Source organism: Ochlerotatus camptorhynchus, unplaced genomic scaffold (assembly GCF_037179485.1).
Source record: "Ochlerotatus camptorhynchus isolate MF236.1 unplaced genomic scaffold, CSIRO-AGI_Acam_v1.1 ptg000196l, whole genome shotgun sequence".
Taxonomy (NCBI): domain Eukaryota; kingdom Metazoa; phylum Arthropoda; class Insecta; order Diptera; family Culicidae; genus Ochlerotatus; species Ochlerotatus camptorhynchus.
Genome location: NW_027040686.1, coordinates 1,481,807 through 1,500,326, shown reverse-complemented (window position 1 = coordinate 1,500,326; position 18,520 = coordinate 1,481,807). Strand labels below are relative to the sequence as shown.

The window sequence follows — 18,520 nt, the reverse complement described above, 5'->3', positions numbered from 1 at the left end:
ATTGAAAAATGTAGTACAAAAATACATTCAAAGTTGTCAATTCGCTTTATGTTGAAAAGTTAAAACTGATTTTTATAAAAAATATGCCTTTTCAAATATTAATATGGATCAACTTGATAGAAATAGTATGACATAATAAAAATTATCATTGTAACAAAACGCCGAAGTAAAAATTCAGTAACCATTTGGCATCCATTCTGATTTATGATGGTTTTATAACGGCAATGAACAATCCATTTAGTTTAAATACAGAATTGCAAAGTGTAAAACATTCCTGCTTAGTAATTCAGCTTTTTGCTGTTTTAAAAACCTTTTATAGTCCGGCAAGAAAGTCAAAAACTGTCTTGTTTTAAAAATAAATTTAAAACAGTTCTCAATCCCTCCTTAAAACTGTTCTGTATTTAATTCAAGCATAAACGTCATTATCAATTGTAACCATAAAACCATTAGGTTTTGCATTAGAGCAAAAAGCATTAGTTGTTGCTTTTTAGGCTTTATAAAGTGCATTATAAACTCCCCAATTACTCTGCTTACAAATTTAGCTTAAAAGATGGTTTCTCATTGTTAATAAAAGCCAAATTTATGACAAAGAAATCTCGAAGGATAAACGAAGTAGGATGACAAATTTAAATCGATTTCAGCAAAATTTACTTCTTTAGAAGAACCAGCACATCATCAACGAATGACCATCTAGCGTAGAAGAGTAAAGTGAGCGTGGCCTCGAATTCATAAAACTTTGTCGAAACAGGAAACCACTGAAACTGCTAGTTAGTGGAGACTAGCTGGTTTCCGATCCACAGCAGCGAATTTATTCGGCGAAAGAATCAACTATTCGAAAATTTCATTCAAGCGTACATCCCTGCATAGTTGGATGGTGCACTTCTGTAATCATCCGGAAGAAGGGGATCTTTCACGGGAGCGATTGCGCTTCCAGCTGTTCAAAATGCGAAATGTTGTAAAGCAGTATCGCAAACTATCTGAGTAACTGCTCCCAATCCATCGGGAGAAAACCGCCTGGAAGAACCCTGAATCCCACAGCGCAACTATCGAAAGATAAACAAACTTTGACGTTTAACTTTTTGCAGGCAACTTTGCCTCCATAAATGCTGCCATAAATCTGAACGGGTTAGCCCCATGCCTTGTTACAATTAGTTTGCTTGTTTTTTACAATCTTCGATTTTCATTCTATATTTCCTTGGATATAACTATATTTTGGTAAATTTAGCAATGAGCAAACATTTAAATGCGAAAATCATAAAAAAAATCTTGGCCAAGCTCAATCTGAAGATTTTTTTTCCCAATGTAAAATAATTAGTCAAATCGAAGTTTTACGAGGGCGGACTTATTTTTTTCGATGTTTTCACATTCATTTCACATAACATTTAATAAGGCACTTAAAACTAGGCCACTTAATGAGAACTATTGTAATAAATTTGGATATTCAACAAGATTTTTATACCATCAGTTTCTATTTAAATTATTTTGATAAGATCGGATTCATATTTCCTTTTCTACCTTGATTGATGTTTTCCTAGTGGATTTAGCAAGCGGCTAGGGGTAATTACTCGGGAAGGGTTATTACTGTTGCTAAATAGCTTTTATTGTAGCTTTCAAATGGTTCTCAACGCTTTCGTCATACAAGCTTTTGCAGTAAATCAATCTTGAAGAGCTTCGAGAATACACCCTTCAAAACCTTCTCCAGGGTGGGCCAACTAGACATATTCTAGTCTTAATGAGGTTTTGGTGGATGCATTAATGTCAAAATAGCCTTGACCAAGGTTTTATGAATGTTGCTTTATAGTTGCTTTGTAATAGGGAAAATGGAAGTAATGTCGGCCTAAATGCTCCTAATTTGGGCCCATACATAAATTCAGCAATCGACTAAATTTTCAATAGCGACCAAAAATATCCATTAGTACCGTCCCAACGACGCGGTCATCTAGATAAAATTGATAAATAGCAGATTTTTAGCGATGGGTCCAATCTTAGATCCATAGGCCAACATTAGAGCCATTTCCCCTATTTAATAAAACTTAAAATATTACTTGGGCGGTCTACTCTTGATCGACGGAAAATAAATGAAAAAAATCCAGGCTGTATTTGCTTAAATTTGTTTCATATTTAGAATCTTAAAACGTACATTGAGCTCAAATCAATACCAACGAGACTGTATCAAGTGGCTTAACCAAGCATTTGTTTTCTAAGAAATTAGATTCTAACTTGAAAGACGACGGCCAAAGCACAAATCCGTAGGTATTGATTGATTTCTTTTATCGACTCTTTCTAAGGATAACCATGGCCATGCGAGCTTCAGGAAATGTTTTTGCAGCCGAGGTCAGGAAATGTTTTTGCAGCCGAGTTAACGTTTAAGAGAATTAATACACATAGGCGGTTTTGCAATTTTCGTCTACAACCTGGCATTACTGCATGAGCTTGTAAAATCTGTAAGAAACTTGTATTATTTGCTGGGAAATTGTAGGTTTTCTTCAGGAAGAATTTGGAGATTAACGTTTGTGACGTTTTTCAAGAAACACTGCGATTTTTTTTTAAGATATCGCAGGACGTCGTTAGTTACTTCAACTATGTACATAAGGGAGGCGGCTTTAGTAATATGCTTAGTTCATTTTTGCATCTATCTACATCGCATCCCAGAGCATCTTTTGAGGCTATAATTTATAGAAATCGTTCCTTAATCAAAAATAAAAATCAAACGAAATCATCTTCTCGCAGATTTGTGGGAGGAATTTTCAGTTACTTTCTAAATGACTCAAATTAGCGGAGTTTTCACCATTCATTAAATTGAGTGTTCCATTTCAGAAATGGATTAAATAGTGGATTTCGCACAAAAGTTTTTTAGCCAAATGTACCATTTCAATCGTTGAAGTGACGCATGGATGGATATTGATAACTCGCCACTCTAGGTTGGTATAGAAGGAGAGAGATAATCATCATCAATTTCAAACACTATTCCTAAAAAAACTTCCACTGGTATCGAAATGCAATCCTTTTGTTGAATGGCATCATTTGTTCAATAATAACAACCAACCTAATAAAAAAAATCACCACGAAGTTGAAGTCATACATGGACCAGGTGTCACTTTCAGTTTTAGATTATGTCACAAAAGGGAAGCCAATTACCACGTAATGTAAAACCTTTACGCCTTGGCTATGTGACGTGACTGATGGCAATGTGCGTGCTGTATGGAAGAGTCAAATTCCAAATAGGAAATACTGGATTTATTTCCCATTGGAATGAGGAGTTTTTTTTACTACGATACATTGTTTTCGTTCAGCTTACTCGAAAGAGTGACTGCAATTTTACACGTACTCAGCAGCCTGTGTTCGTAATAACTCTCCATTGGATAATTCTACTCAACATTTGAGCACATAATAGCACGTACCTACACATCAGCAGCAACGATTTCAGATGGCTTTTGTTTCGGGTTTGAGCATTGTATATATTCGTGTGATTTTTACAGGTGATTTTTACGTGCCCATTTGCCTTAACAATTTACCTCTCCCTGCTACCCTACCGAAAATCATTTAACTTGAATGGAGCCCTTCACCCAAACAACAACGATGCGTATTAGTGGCAAGCTATTGTCTGGTAATTTTTCGCTGTAATAATTTTTCGAGAGGTGAAAACTCATTTGGTACAGACTTTTTCTTGGACCCTGGGCCCGACGCGCAGTGCATTCATATAATGGCCATTGTTTGTTTTAGCACAAACAAATTCAGCTGAATTGTATAACTACTCGAAAGCTGAGCCGAATCTAGGAGGAAAAATCCACTTAGAAGGTGCACGCTTCAAGCAATTAGCATTAATGCTCATAAAACCTTTCAAAAACCTAAGCGATTTTTCGGAGTCGGCGCGCAGCAAAGATAACGGATGAGAACTTCATCAGTCAGCCTGTTTCTCGTAAACCAGTGTAGTGGGTCTGAGATTGGAGGTCATAAAAACCACTTGCTGACGGTTTGTAATATGCAAGTGAACGGTGACGGTCTATGCCGAGGAGGAGGGCTGAGAACAAGATAATTCATGTCATTTTTTTTCGAGCTCCCGGCGAAGGTTCGTCACTTGCTGGGGTGTTGAAATCTTTAGTAGCTACCATGAGCGTGGACCTCGCGCAGATGCTACTACGAATAAGAGATAATAGTGTCCATTCACGTCCAATTTGATGATGACAGTCGTTGCAAGGTGAAATCTGAGAACCTCATCTCATTGAAAAATTGCTAATGATGATGGGGGAGGTGACGACGACGCACATGTACGCAAAGATGGTCAATTTTGGTATGTTTTCGCGGTTGCTGGTGGTGCTGTCATTATCGATTGCGTGATTTAGAGGTGAGATGATTGGTTTGATGGTTGTTCGATATTTGAGGATATGGCCTCCGTTTAATGGAGCTTTTAATGTGCAAATGAGCTTTTTGTCTGTATCGCTATAGGCTTTTAGAAATACTTGAATATAATTTGCAAGTCTATAGAGCTCTCGGCGCCCACTTCTACTAACTTTGGTATTAATAAACAGTGTAAAAGTGATATGAATTTGGGCTCCATTAAGCTTTCACAGTTGAGCCTTGATAAATAAATGAATTATAAATAATAAAAAGTCTATAGAGGATATTGAGTAATACCCTAGATAATCTCAAGTGAACAAGTTTGAAAGAATTCTTTGGTCAATTAATATTGAAGTGCTTCTTGATGTATCCGTCAATCCAATACTACTATCATCCCTGATTTATTGTCCACCGAGCACTCGACTCTAAAACGTGATCCACTGCCACCTGGATGGGTGCAGCGGGAAAGTGCAATTTCGCACTGCGCATCTTCTCGGCGATGTTGCGCGTGCACAAATTACGTCGTTCAGTACGTTCAGCGCATCACGAAGGCAACATTAGTGCCGGTTTACGATATCACGCGCTTCGTTATGAACACGGGATTTGTTACGAATCTGAGCAGCAAAAAACAATTCCACAAAAACAATCGAATCGTTCCACCGCCGTTCTGACTGTGTCTGGTGTGGAGTAAATGTGTGTGTGTGTGTATGCGAAGATTTCGATTTCAATTCGTGCTTGATTAATTAGGTAACCACAAGCTGAGCGAGTGCTGTCGTCGTCGTCGTCGTTTTTCGCGTGAGAAGGGTATTAAAGAAAACCTACAGTTCCCACACAGCGGCGACCATCGCGTCAGCGTTGTTGCTGTTGTTGAAGATCACGCGGAGGGAGCTTTCCATCTTGGTAATAAGTAACGACATTTTTATGTTTGGCCTCACACAGTGAGGTTTAGGCTCAGTACAAAACGGTTTAATTCGTGCGCCTGTTTGTTGTTGTTTGCGACTTTCGGAGTTTGTCATTGTAGGCAAATTAGAGAAAGGTTAATCTGCACGCCGAGGGTATTATTTTTGCTGTGGGAGGTTACCACTCGTGGATTTGGCAGTCGTAATTAGGAATCTAAATTTGGATGGGGTTAAGAGAGTAATCGTCGTGCCTCATAACAGAAAGCGATGATGGACGTGTACGTAATGAATATGTCTTCATTATGTGTATTAAATTTTTCCTTTATGATCTTCATTACATGCTATATCATGACTGAATCGCAAACAATGAAGTGACTCTTGATTTTCGTTGATTGCTTTCCATTTTTGAGATAGTAATTTGAGTGTTATTGATTGCCATCGTGCAGCTAGAACAAAGCGATGAGTCATTTTCTAAAACTGTGTAATTTAATTCTATTTCTGACTGGTCATTTGTCAGCTGTTGATCCGGTATCTGGTAATTGATCGTTTAAAGAACGATCGATTGAAGGGATACTTAACTTAAGGGGGGACATCTGTTGATGAGTTTCAAAAAATCGATTTTTTCTGCGCTTTCGGCACCCTTGTACCATCTAGAATGTTGTGTATGCAGCAGAATGAATGTAAGTTTCTGTGAGTATTGTGTTAAACGCAATTAAATATAACTCAAATCTTTGAACATGTTTTTCCCGAGACCAAATTTGTTTACCTTGGGAGACAGGGATCTCGGACACTATTCGATCAATTTTACCGATTCTTCTGCTGGAATCTGTTCCAGTTTCCCGGGAAACAATTTAGACGTATTTTTGGGGGAAAGTTACAATTAATTCACCAAATGAGAAACGTCCAGGAAAATGTTCTGCGAACGCCAGAAGACATTTCCATGCGAAAACAAACAGACGAAACTTCCAAGGATGTCGAAAAAACTTCTGGAGGAGTAATAATAAAAGTTTGAAGAAATTTGATGATGGTGTCTGTCTGTCTGTCTGTCTGACCCTTATAGACTCGGTAACTACTGAACCAATCGGCGTGAAAATTTGTATGCAGGGGTTTTTGGGGCAATGAAAGGTTCTTATGATGGTTCGAGACTCCTCCCCTCTATGTAAAGGGGGGCTTCCATACAAATGAAACGGAAATTTCTGCATAACTCGAGAACTAATCAAGCGAATGGAACCAAATTTGGCATGTGGAGGTCGTAAAGGGTAGCCCCTTAGATAAGAGGGGGGGGGGGGTTACGTACAATATAGCATGCTTTTTTTTAACTGGCGCATAAACTCAAGCTAATATTAAATCCCAAGCAAGGCCGGGCGCACTCAGCTACACCGTTCGAAAAATTCATGTAAATTTCTGCGAGATATACCGTACATAAATTTAACGCTAGACTTGGCATAAATTTACACGATATTTCGTGTTAATTTAAGCGCAATTTTGCATAAATTAGCAATATTGTATTCAAGCTTGTAAACGATTTCCCTGCTTATGCCAAGTATAGCTCAAAATTAAACGAGGGGAGATTTTGGGCGATAGTTAAAATTCAGAATTTTTTTCTGTGTAGTGATATATAAGGAAAGGAACTACTTGATCACAATTTTGATCACCACTGAGGACGGCGATAGTTAAAAAAATTAAGTGTTTAAGCAGTTCAAAGAAACTTGCTGAAGAAGTTGAATGAACCTTCCAGAGGAAGTCAAAAGAAGCTACCGTAGAGGCCAGAAGGACTTCTAAAAGAAGTTTCAGATGAAATATGAAAATTTTTAGGAAAGCTGGAAGAGACTTCTGGGAGAATTCGGAAATAGCTTCGGAAAGAAACTCGCAAGAGTGGTCGTAAACAAAAATCTGGAAGAAGTCGGAAGAAAATTCGGAGATGCTCCAGCTCCACACTATCTGAACAACCAGCTTTTCCTCATTTCCCGAGGAGCCAAAAGTGGCCGGGAAATGGAAACACTAATCCCAAGATATTGACTTGACTTTACACACATTTGCAGTCTTCGGGAATATTGATCAGAGGGACAACTTTGTTGAAAAATTTCTCACTAAGCAGTACTTATGTGAACTTTCTCAATATGCAATACCACGAGAGCCTGGCTATACACGCAAACCAAAAATTTATTACAATGAATGTTAGTTCCATTTCCTATCATCCTCTGTATATGAACAACGCAGCGAATGTTAGAAGTTGACCTTGCAGGCGATGTAATGGTTTTTTGCCTTTTTTATTTCGTGTTCTGTCTGTGCTTTCATCTACACAAGCAAGCATTTGCCTTGATTTTTATGTATAACATGGCAGAACGACGCACACACTTGCCTCGAATCTCTCCAGCAGAAAAAGCATACGAAGTCGAGTATGCGAGAAAATGAGCGCTTCATCTCTGCTTTTAGGCTATCCATATTCAGAAGCATGGAGAGAGCAGTGGAGAAAGCACAGGTCTGATAATCACAACGTTCGTGGTTCGAGTCCCAGTCGGCAACCTTTTTCCTATTTTTTTCGGCATAATTCATTTCACTCACTAATACACTCCACATTTTTCGGTCTCCAATTCTCTTGCATTGGACCGCAGCTAGGTATATTGCATCCTCGGTTCATGCGGTCTCCACTTACATCCTCTGATGATGAATCCCACATAATTGTAAGCGAATCTTACATCCACCGGTTGGGTGTATAAATGATAACTGTCTTAAGCAGTGACCTTCTTGAAGCTGGATGAATTAGTTTAGGATTCTCTCACTGAGTGATTATTTTGGGTAATGATGAGAAACTTAACTGAAAGAGGTGCAGGTCCCTGGCAATATTATTCACATGACAACATTCAAGCCGAACAATGGATTAGGTCCTAAGTAACATTGATCGATTCTGTTCATCGGCTTTCTCTTTCGTTAATAATTTGGCTACAAAACAGGATATTGCCGTGTTTGCCGTATTAAATGCTAGATAATAGCTTCTTTTATCGAAGTGTCTGTTCAAAATAGCTGTAAATGTCTATACATGACCGTAGGGATGCAAAAAGAAAGTCGACGAAAAGAATCTGCCAATTTTACTTGAGATATAATTCAATCAACCGAACAATCTTGAATGGTTGATAATGATTTAAAAAGTTAGTTCAAAACTAACGCACTAGGTGGTGATAGTTGGCAGAGAAAAGTGCGTTTGAGCAAATTGTATTGCTTGAACTAGAGCTTGAATGGCGGGACATATCGTAGTTGCTTTGACATAGCTAGTAAAATTGCACAATAAACCATATGAATGAAGCTTGGGTTAAGCTGAACATGCTCACTATACATGTTTGGAAAACTCATTACTTTATTCTGTCAGTAATGACGCCGGTCATGACTGTGCGGCCATTGTGGAAGGGAAGACATTTTAGTTTAATCACCGTTGTTACTAGAGACCAAGTTTACCACTGTATCTTCATCTTCACGGTGGTCATGAGAGGATTTTTTGTTATTAGGAAGGGTCCAGGGGCCCACATTATGTAACTCATACTAGCGTTCGTATAAAATCACTTAGTTTGGATATTCATAATGAGTCCCCAGAATTTACCATAGCTAGTGATGTGTTAGTGCATCGCGATACTATAAAATTTATAACACGATGGAGTCTGGGATTGAACCTAGCAGCTCAGTAATTAAAATGGTCGCCATTAGGCCACCGCATTCCTTATATCACAGAAACATCTTCAGGAAGTAAAATCGGTCGCAACTAAGCCATGGAGCCCCTTAAATCACAATAAACCACTGTGACCGACGATCGCCCAGCGACATGAAGCCATCCAAATAAACTGACGTCCCTGAAAGGAGTCAACTATGATTTCGAGCCCGGATCGAGCATGTATAATTTTGTTTTCTGAAAACACACTTTGCTGTTCAAACATTGTTCTGATCGAGTCCACTAGGATCACTACAATTGCGAGGATCATGTGTCGAAATTAAAATTGTTAAAATTGTATGGGAAATTTTGAAATCCTACACATTTCGAAATTACATATTTTACATGTGTCTGTTACAAGGAATGTGCTCAAACATGTTATTTAAAATTAAGTGCACACATATTTTACTCATCATAGTATTGATGAAAATATCAGGGAATGCAAAAAGTATAAAGTTTGTATGAAGAATTTGACGAATTTGGGTAAGTCACTGGAGGTAAGTGGAGGAACTGTCTTACTTTATTTAAATATCATTATAGGCACTCCTTCTAGGACATCAGTACTGCAACTTATTGCTTATCTTCTCTATGTTGAAAGAAATGATGTTGTATCATTTTACTGATTAAATGCTTCTATACTTGGGTTGTCACGTTTGTTAAATTTTGACCACGGAAATGAGACTACAACTTTAAGTACCGTAAAATGGGGTATCTTTGACAGTGCTGATAAAAATCATGTCTACTGCACTCAATTTAGCTGAAAATGAAATCTTAGCAGATAGACTAAACCTGCTTGAATTTGAATGTTGACATAACAACATTCTCTTAATCAAGGCATCCCCTGATTATCGAAGTCGACATTCGTTTTTCTTCATTCGTGGCTGGATGTTCATTATCGCCTCTGTTGTTGTCAATATTAATATTCGTCTTCATCTTGGTTGGCATGATTTTGAGGATCAAATGCAAAATGATTATTTTCATTTTACACAAATATACCGCTGAATAACGTGTCGTGTTGGTTGGGAAAATATCAAAAAATCAAATCTCACCAATGCAAAAAAAATCAACCAGCAAACAATTGTGGTTGATTTTGCAAGCTGTGATATCGCAGCTCGGCATATCACGCTAACAAAACTCACCACTGTGGTGAGATTGAGTTTAATGATTTTTGCTTTACACCGGAACGCAACCGAAGCTTCTATAACGGCTGGCAGCAGTCACTTCGTGTCTGCCATCGGTGAAGTGTAAAAAGGGATAGCAAACTATATTTTCTCTTTCTAAGAAAACGAGGTGCAACGGAAGCATTTTTGTGTCGAGTCAACTATCAGGTTGATTTTTGCACGTTATGAATAGTCTCGCAATATCAAAGGAGCTTGTAAAATCAATATCAAGCATGATATTTTGTTCCAATATCACGCGTGATATTGAGAGCGGAAAAATATCATTTGATTGATGATTTTGCCAACACTGTGCTGAATTGATGATAATATCGAGATTTTAGGCGTCGACAATATTCAAAATAATCATTTTGCCCAATCTGAATTTGATTATTTTGCTTTTGAGGATCGTTTTTGATTTTGACTATTTTGGGTTGGCGCGTATTCGTTGATGTATGATGAACTCATTTGTTTATTACGCTCGTACTTAACAGCGAAGATTTTCAAAACAAACGCAATTTATCTACGCTGGGTTGAAGCGCTACTCTTTGCGTGTGATGGTAAATGATAAATACCAACACTGATCTTTGATAATGATAAAATTGACTCTGTGCACTTTTGCAAATTGGAAACATTTATTCCATATTGTTGCTTAGAGTATTTCCGTTGATATCGTATGTAGTTTTTATGTAGTATGTGTTACATATTTTACAAAAATATTTAAAAAAAATCTTGTTTTTCATCTGTTTGAAAAAGTATTCAATTGCTTTTACTTATGAAATGTATGTCATACATAGCAATCACAAATTTAATGTTGTCTTCTTATTGCTTATGATGTTTTCTGATTATTTACTCGTTGAATGTTTCATATTTCAAGAACTAAATTGTTTGAGATTCACTCATTTTTTTCTACATTCATCGAGTGTTATCAAAGTAGCCCCAAATCAAAATACTGATTTTCGGTCACAATGTTAAAAAAAAGTGTAAATGCTTTCATTTCTGTTAAACATAATACTAACGAATTGGCTTTAGAATCCTGAGTACTTGTTTAAAAAAATAAAATTTGAAAATATTGCTCAAATTTCGATTCTGGAGGTAGAAATGCTGTACCAATTGAATATGTGGTTTGCTTTGGCAACGAGTCTGACTGTTGTTGACAATAATAATCAATTCATCAATTTATCACGATGAACGTTAAACCACTTTTTTTCCGGTATAAGCTGCCATCCAGCTTTTAATGTTTGTTGGCTCCTTACTCCCTTAACACGAAGATTATGTTACTGGGGTCACTAATTTTGACATAGGACTACGTCTTTGATTTCTATATGGGGGTACACTTTGTGAAAACCGAAAATGGAACATGTAACAAAATTATGAAAGATTTTGAACGTTAATAACTCAGCTGCCCCTGGACCAATTTTAATAATTTTATCACCATTGGATCAGAAATATTTAAATTAAAGACTTTATCATTTTTCAAAATGTCACTATTGAAAATTTCACGAATATCCAACTGTTGCTATGATAATTAAAATTATCACCGATTGTATGCGAAAAGCGATTTCCCTAACATAGATTTCAAAGTTCAATTCCATCCGGTCTCACCAAACGGTGTTTATTCAATCAACGCCTGGTGAGTGGAGGTGTTCTCCAGTACACAACGAAAGCAAGCTGCAGCCTACATGAGTATCCATAGAAAGAGGAAAAACCGCAGCGCTATTGATCGCTGTGGGCCATCTATGTCAATCGCGTCATACTAAAGAGTATAAACAGAGATAACCCCACTCAAATTCCTATTCCTACACAAAACACAAGCTCCTGCTGCAGTTAACAAATAAGATTTATTATATAAGACCACGTAGTCCTACGTCACCATTGCATACAACCCCATAGGGCTGTCCCTTGTAGTTTTTTACTGGATTTTCGAAAAAAGTCAGAAACCTAAAAATAACCGTCTCACGAAATGAAACGAACAATTTCAGCATTTTATAAGTTTTCATGATCAAAACACCGTCTATATAAATTTAGTAATAAAAATCAGTTTTTTACAATTTATAAGATGACTGAATTTTACAGTTGTTCAAAAACTAACTAAAAAATTGCCAATCACTAATGGTTCCTTCAATTTAATTTTTATAAATTTAAAATTCTATAGCTCGGACATTCATATGAGTTGATTGCAGTGGTCAACTTTAAGAAAAGATACCTAATGACTCACGTAATTTTACGACTATCAAATCTTTCAGGGAAGACAATAAAAAAAAACTAGAATGTTGTTGTACATTCCAGTCCCAAACTCACGTAACTGCCTAATGTTATGGGCGACCTATCACTACCCGCAATTACCATATTATAGTAGCAACAGCAGTAGCCCAGGCTGTTATCACCACTCGCTATCGAACAGAGGAGGTGCTTGTTCTCCGAATCGCTGCCCACCGTAACTAACGACTTTCCGGTCACATAGTGGAAACGTGACAAACGTTCCAACGTAAAAATGTCACGGTCGCTTCATCCCGCATCAGCCAAATGGGACAAGATAGCTGCTAACAGCTGACAGCGAGCATGTAAAAACCAAACTCACGTGTGATACGATTGATGCTTTGAAAAGACGCATAACATTTTGACAAAACAAAGAACCAGATGCTTCACATTAGAGTCACACAACAACAAAAAAAACTCTGAATCTGGCCGAAAGCCGTGAGAGTTTTCGGAATCCAATTAATTCACTGAGCACTCCGCTTTCGATTATTATTTGACAAAGGCAGTTTAGTGCGGTTATTTTTGGATGAAACGAAAGTAAAAGTTATCTCCTTCAGTATATTTTTTGCACCCAAACTCCCACGCTTACGTCAAGCCGTACCGGGAAGTGAAGTGGTGACCGGTTTTCTGTTTGAGTTCAGCTCTTGGCTCCATGCACTTTTGGAAATTTGCTGTCGCGCCATATCGGGCTCATTCAAGCGGTACATAATCGAGAGCGAAAGTGCACACAATTTATACCCGGTTGGTGCCGCGCGCTGTCATCGTCTTGCGAGCGATGGAAAATTTCCCTGGCGCCCATTGCGTGAGATTTTATCGTGTATTTTACGACTCGATGGGACAACAGCATCACTGAACCGGAAGTTGTGATAGTCTACTGTGAAAACTTTCCATCCCACGAAGGTTTGATATTTGATTGCCAACTGTAGCGGTGATTGTTTGCAAACAGAGCACAATATTTTCGTCCGTATTAGGAGAATAATTCGGTACCGAAGCAGCTCAAGGTAATGCAAACATCGTTGAGCGATCGATCGAAGCCATTAGACGAACCTGTCAATTTCGAGCGAATCTAAGCACTCATCAAAACAAGCCAACGGTGGTTCAAATATGGCTAGCTTTAATTGGCTCTCATAGCACCAATCTTTCGCGCAGAGAGCATCGTCATCTCATTAGTCAAGAATCGTGCCCGTCGAACTCCTCTGCAACCGCTCATCCAACGCGTCAGCATCGATCCTGATGACGACGACGGACGTCTTCGAATCTATTGAATTTCAAAACGGTTCCATTGGAGTGCCACAGCAACGAACGCTTGACTGGTTAGTTGTGCACACAGGGGTTCATTAAGCCTCCGGTCCCCGCTTAAAATACAGAACCTACAGAGATCATTGGATTCGATCGTGCGAAAACTGGGTCACCCTAGACAACGACGACGATGATGACGACGACGTGGGGCCTTCGGCCTTTTTCCTATCATGCAGAAGGGTCCAAAATGCAATTCCATCACCGTTTTTCTCGTCGCCGTTTTACTCGAGAGGTCACGGCGTGAATTGATGTAGTTTGCAATTCAATTACAAGTGGTGCCCCGTGATGGAGTGCGCTGGCTAGAAAAGTTGGCCATCGGTAGCATCGGCAGCAAATGGCAAACAGTCAAGAAGCAACACTTCTGGTGCCACGTGTGTGTATGTCACTGCATCTCTAATTGAAAAGCGAATGTTATTTGCTTTGAGCTTCTGTTGCACTGTGAGCAGTTCTGGAGGGCACGGAAAACATGTGCAATTGAGCGTAAGAATTCATGATCGGTTTCGATTGGTTTTGACTTCATTTTTGCGACTGTCAATCGGTCTGGAATCAAATTTTTGGATGAAAAAAATACTGTTCTGTATTGTCGCTCATAAATATGCTTTCTGGATTATTGTACACGGTGTCCCACATCAAATTGCATCACGCAAAAAACGCTGTAGAAAATTACCCATTGGGTGTTTTCTCTTTAAAATTTAAGTAGAAGTAGTTTAGAGTGTATTGTTTATCGCTGTCAGTTTTTCGAAAGTTGGAAAAAAATGGCGTCACCCGAAAAGCAACGTCGCGAATTGATTTTGCGCAAGCACCTGGAAAATCCTCAACCTCTCATCGGGACATCGGAAAACAACTCGGAATCGTGCAGTCAACGGTAAGTCGTGTGATTAAACGTTACTACGATACTCTGAGCATCGAACGGAAGGAGAAATGTGGTCAGAATGGATGTTCTATTAGTGATCAGGATCACAAGCGTGTCGTGAAAGCGTTTAAGAGGAATCCTATTTCTTCGGTCAGGGATGTGGCCAAAGAGTTGAATCTGTCCAAGTCTTTCGTTCAGCTAGGCAAGGACCGGGAGGGACTGCATACGTACAAAGTGCAGAAGGCTCCAAATCGTAACGAATGGCAAAATATGGTGGGAAAGTCACGGGCCCGGAAACTGTACTCCCAGATGCTGACGTAGCCTCATTGTCTCATCATGGATGATGAGACTTACGTCAAGGTGGGCTTCTGGCAGCTTCCGGGGCTACTGTTCTTCACCGCCCTACTCGTACCAAGAAATACATCATTTGGCAAGCGATCTGCTCATGTGGCAAACGGAGTGCGCCGTTCGTGACTACCGGGGGGGGGAGATGGGGAGATCTACCTCCAGGAGTGTCTACAGAAGCGTCTGCTTCCTCTGTTGAAGCAACACGAAGGCCCTACGATCTTCTCGCCGGATCTAGCTTCATGCCACTATTCAAGTGTTCTCATGGAGTGGTACGAAGCCAACGGGGTCACTGTCGTACCCGAGGACATGAACCCCCCCCAACGCACTGGAACTAAGGCTCATCGAAAAATACTGGGCTATTATGAAGCAGGCCGTACGGAAGCATCCCAAGGAGGTCAAATCTGAGGAAGACATGAGAAAAGGTGAGTTTCCGTACAGAAGAAGCTGCAGCCAGATGTTGTACAGAACCTAATGAGTGAAGTTAAGCGTACGGTTATGGTATTGAAGTTAAATAAAATAAATATGCCAAAAGCTTACTAATGGGTTATATTTTATTGTCTGAAAGTTTGAAAAGGATCGGTCAACTAGGTAATTTTCTACAGCGTTTTTTTTCGTGATGCAATTTGATGTGGGACATCCTCTACATAAACCTACATTATTATTCTTGGAAGCATTTATTATACTGTATTTAGTAAGGGAAATGGCTCTAATGTTGGCCTATGGATCTAAGATTGGGCCCATCGCTGAAAATCTGCTATTTATCAATTTTATCTCGATGAACGCGTCATTGGGACGGCATTAATGGATATTTTTGGTCGCTATTGAAAATTTAGTCGATTGCTGAATTTATATTTGGGCCCAAATTAGGGGCATTTAGGCCGACATTACATCCATTTACCCTATCATATTATAAAACTTACTATACCCAAAAGGAAAATGTAAGATTATATTACATATTTCCATGGAAAGTATGCAGAATTTGTAATGTTTCGCGACATGAACAGATTTTGTAAGGAATTTTTTTTTTATAATTTCGTAATTTTTATGTTAGCTTATTTTTCGCAACACGCAATGTTCCGTAAGTCAATTATGTTTAAATTTCACTTAGTGAACGGTATATGTACTTTAAGTGCCCCATAAGTGTACTTTAATTGAAACCATTGTTTTGGAAGCAAAATATTTCAGTTGACATTGCTGATAAAGGTGTTTCACTTAGCGAATACTTTTCAATGGGCAGGATTCCCCAAACCGTCAGGACCAACTGATTCTTTCTCGTCTCCGGTCAGAACATACTCGGACGACCCATAATATGGGGAGAGCGATTTAGTTCCGAAAACATTGCGATATTTGCAACACAACGATGACGGAAGACCACCTCTTAGTAAACTGCCCAGGTTTCCAGGGAATTAGGGAGCTTTATGGGATCCTGACCAACATTAGAAACGCACTGGCCAATGACCGATCAATTGAAGCAGCTTTTTTGAGATTCTTATACATTATAAAAATATATCTAGATAGAGCTGGAATTAGGGCGTAACAGCTTTTGTAAACAATGACTTCTTTCGACTTCTAGGAGTTCAAGACACGCCCACGCAAACCAACATTACTGTCGGGTAGGGGAAGCCTGACCCTATTTGATGTTAATGTTGATTTGCATTGGCGAACCTTGACTTTCAAGACATTATCGAAAGAAGTAATTGTTTACAAAAGCTGTTACGCCCTAATTCCAGCTCTATATTGATATAGTCTGCGGACATGGTACCAGTACAATATCCGACAAAGCTGTGGAACAATTTATTTAAATTGCTTAAGAAACCTATTTTATATCTATAGCCTCTCGTTTTGTACTGTGCAAACAAAACGACAAATACAAAAAATAAATGAAAATAAAAGGCTACAAATACATCAAACTTCAGTATCTGCTCTTGCATTGAAATTTTCTTTTCTTTATCTTAATGGAAAAATTAGTTGATGACTCCTTTTTTCAGGTTCAATATTTTCTTACAAACCTTTCGCAGTATGATTTTCAAAGTTCAATGTGCCGTTTTAACTCAACTACAAAATCCTCAAATGGATCTCGTGAAAACATTCGGAAGAATTATGTAACTTAATATAATCGAAAGCCAATTATATAAATTGTTCAATTATACTACTCGTATCACACTTTCTCGCACCTTAGGTTTGAGCAAACATTCCATATGGGTACGAACCCGCCTACCCAACGAGTCATCATGTGATGCTGCGAACGCCAAGAACAATCCATCAACCATCCATCCGTCCATCTATTGAAGAGGTGTTGTGCTTCGTGTGCTTCTAAATGCTCACTTGTTGTTTTTAACACTCAGTGGCAGAATTCTTCTCCGCTAACAACTCTAAGGCACACAGCACAGTTAAGCACGAATCGGATGGCGACGAACCCGCTGAGACGGGGGAAGCTTTCAAGGTAGTCAACATTAGAGCCGCCGCTGCCAGCATCATCTGAAATGGGTATGTAGGTACCTACATTCAGCAGCGCATCAGATCGCACCGTCGAACGTCACAAACGATGGATGACCTTAATTCCATCGGAAAACAATACAATTAAAATTCATCGGTTCGAAGAACATCTCGGCTGACGACGACGGTGCGCGTTTGCATGCTCTATAGGTTGGGATGTAAGAGAGCTTTTTTTTTTCGAGTGTTTCGTTGCAACAATTTGTGTTGCACTGCGACACGGCCTCCTACTCAATGATCACCGTTCCGAGGATGGAAAATTTTCACTTTTTTCGCTAGTCGCTTTCCACCGATTTTCACCCACTCGAGGGAAAAGCACGAGAGAGTTGTAACAGTCGAATGACAAAAAAAAAGTAATTTATATCACTTACAGGTGGTGCCTCGCTCGTTGTGCTGTAGACTTCACTGGCGGCATAATCCTGCTTCATGGTGACCGCCATCGAATCCGGTTCCTTTTCCATCATTTTGAACCACGTCGTTGAGAGTGTACTGCGCAAAGATGCAAGTGGTTTTCACGCGAGTAACTTTTCGATTCAATCACAATATATCCGGGCGTAAGCACTCTATTCCGGTTTCCGAATGGCAAACCTCTTGGACTCACGACTCGCACACGTTCAAAGGAAAAAGGAAATCAAACAACGACAACCGGATGTTACCGCGAAACAGGAGATCGCATAAGCCTGTCTTTTCCCTGTCGGTCGCACTATCTTCGTCGCGACACTTTTCGTTTCCAGGAAGCAAACACCTTCCAAGAATCTCTCCAAAGGGGAACAGAAGTCGACAAGTAAGAACCGAGTTGAGAAACAGCGATCAACTTCTGGGAAGCTTAGCTTGGCTGATTGGACGTCCGTACTGGTGAACAGTCGCGAAACGTTTGAATTATTTTGAAATAGCTCTTGAACAATATAATAAGCTCGACTGTGCGCGCGGGGTGTTTTCCTTTCCTTCTCTTTCCATGCGATCGCGTAAGCACTAGCACACCGAGCGTGGACCAATACAGAGGGCCTCCACCAGCAACACACACATCAGCATGCAGACCCCACAACAACACACCACTTACAGCTGGCTGGTTTGGGGCTAGATGTGCAACTCAGCGATCTCAACCGTGCCGTGCGGGCTGATCGTGATGTTTGCATATAAATACACAAACCACAAACCTCCGCGGAGAAGAAAT

The 18,520-nt window shown here is 39.3% G+C and overlaps 1 protein-coding gene across 1 annotated transcript in view; it reads right to left on the bottom strand.

Annotated features, from left to right (window-relative positions):
* Positions 1–18,238, bottom strand: part of Msr-110 — a 53,238-nt gene extending 35,000 nt beyond the window's left edge. The window contains exon 1 of the mRNA XM_065223769.1: positions 17,718–18,238. Coding sequence (XP_065079841.1) covers positions 17,718–17,810 — 93 coding nt within the window. The 5' untranslated portion in view covers positions 17,811–18,238. The remainder of the gene's footprint in view (positions 1–17,717) is intronic.
* Between the last annotated feature and the right edge of the window lie 282 nt (positions 18,239–18,520).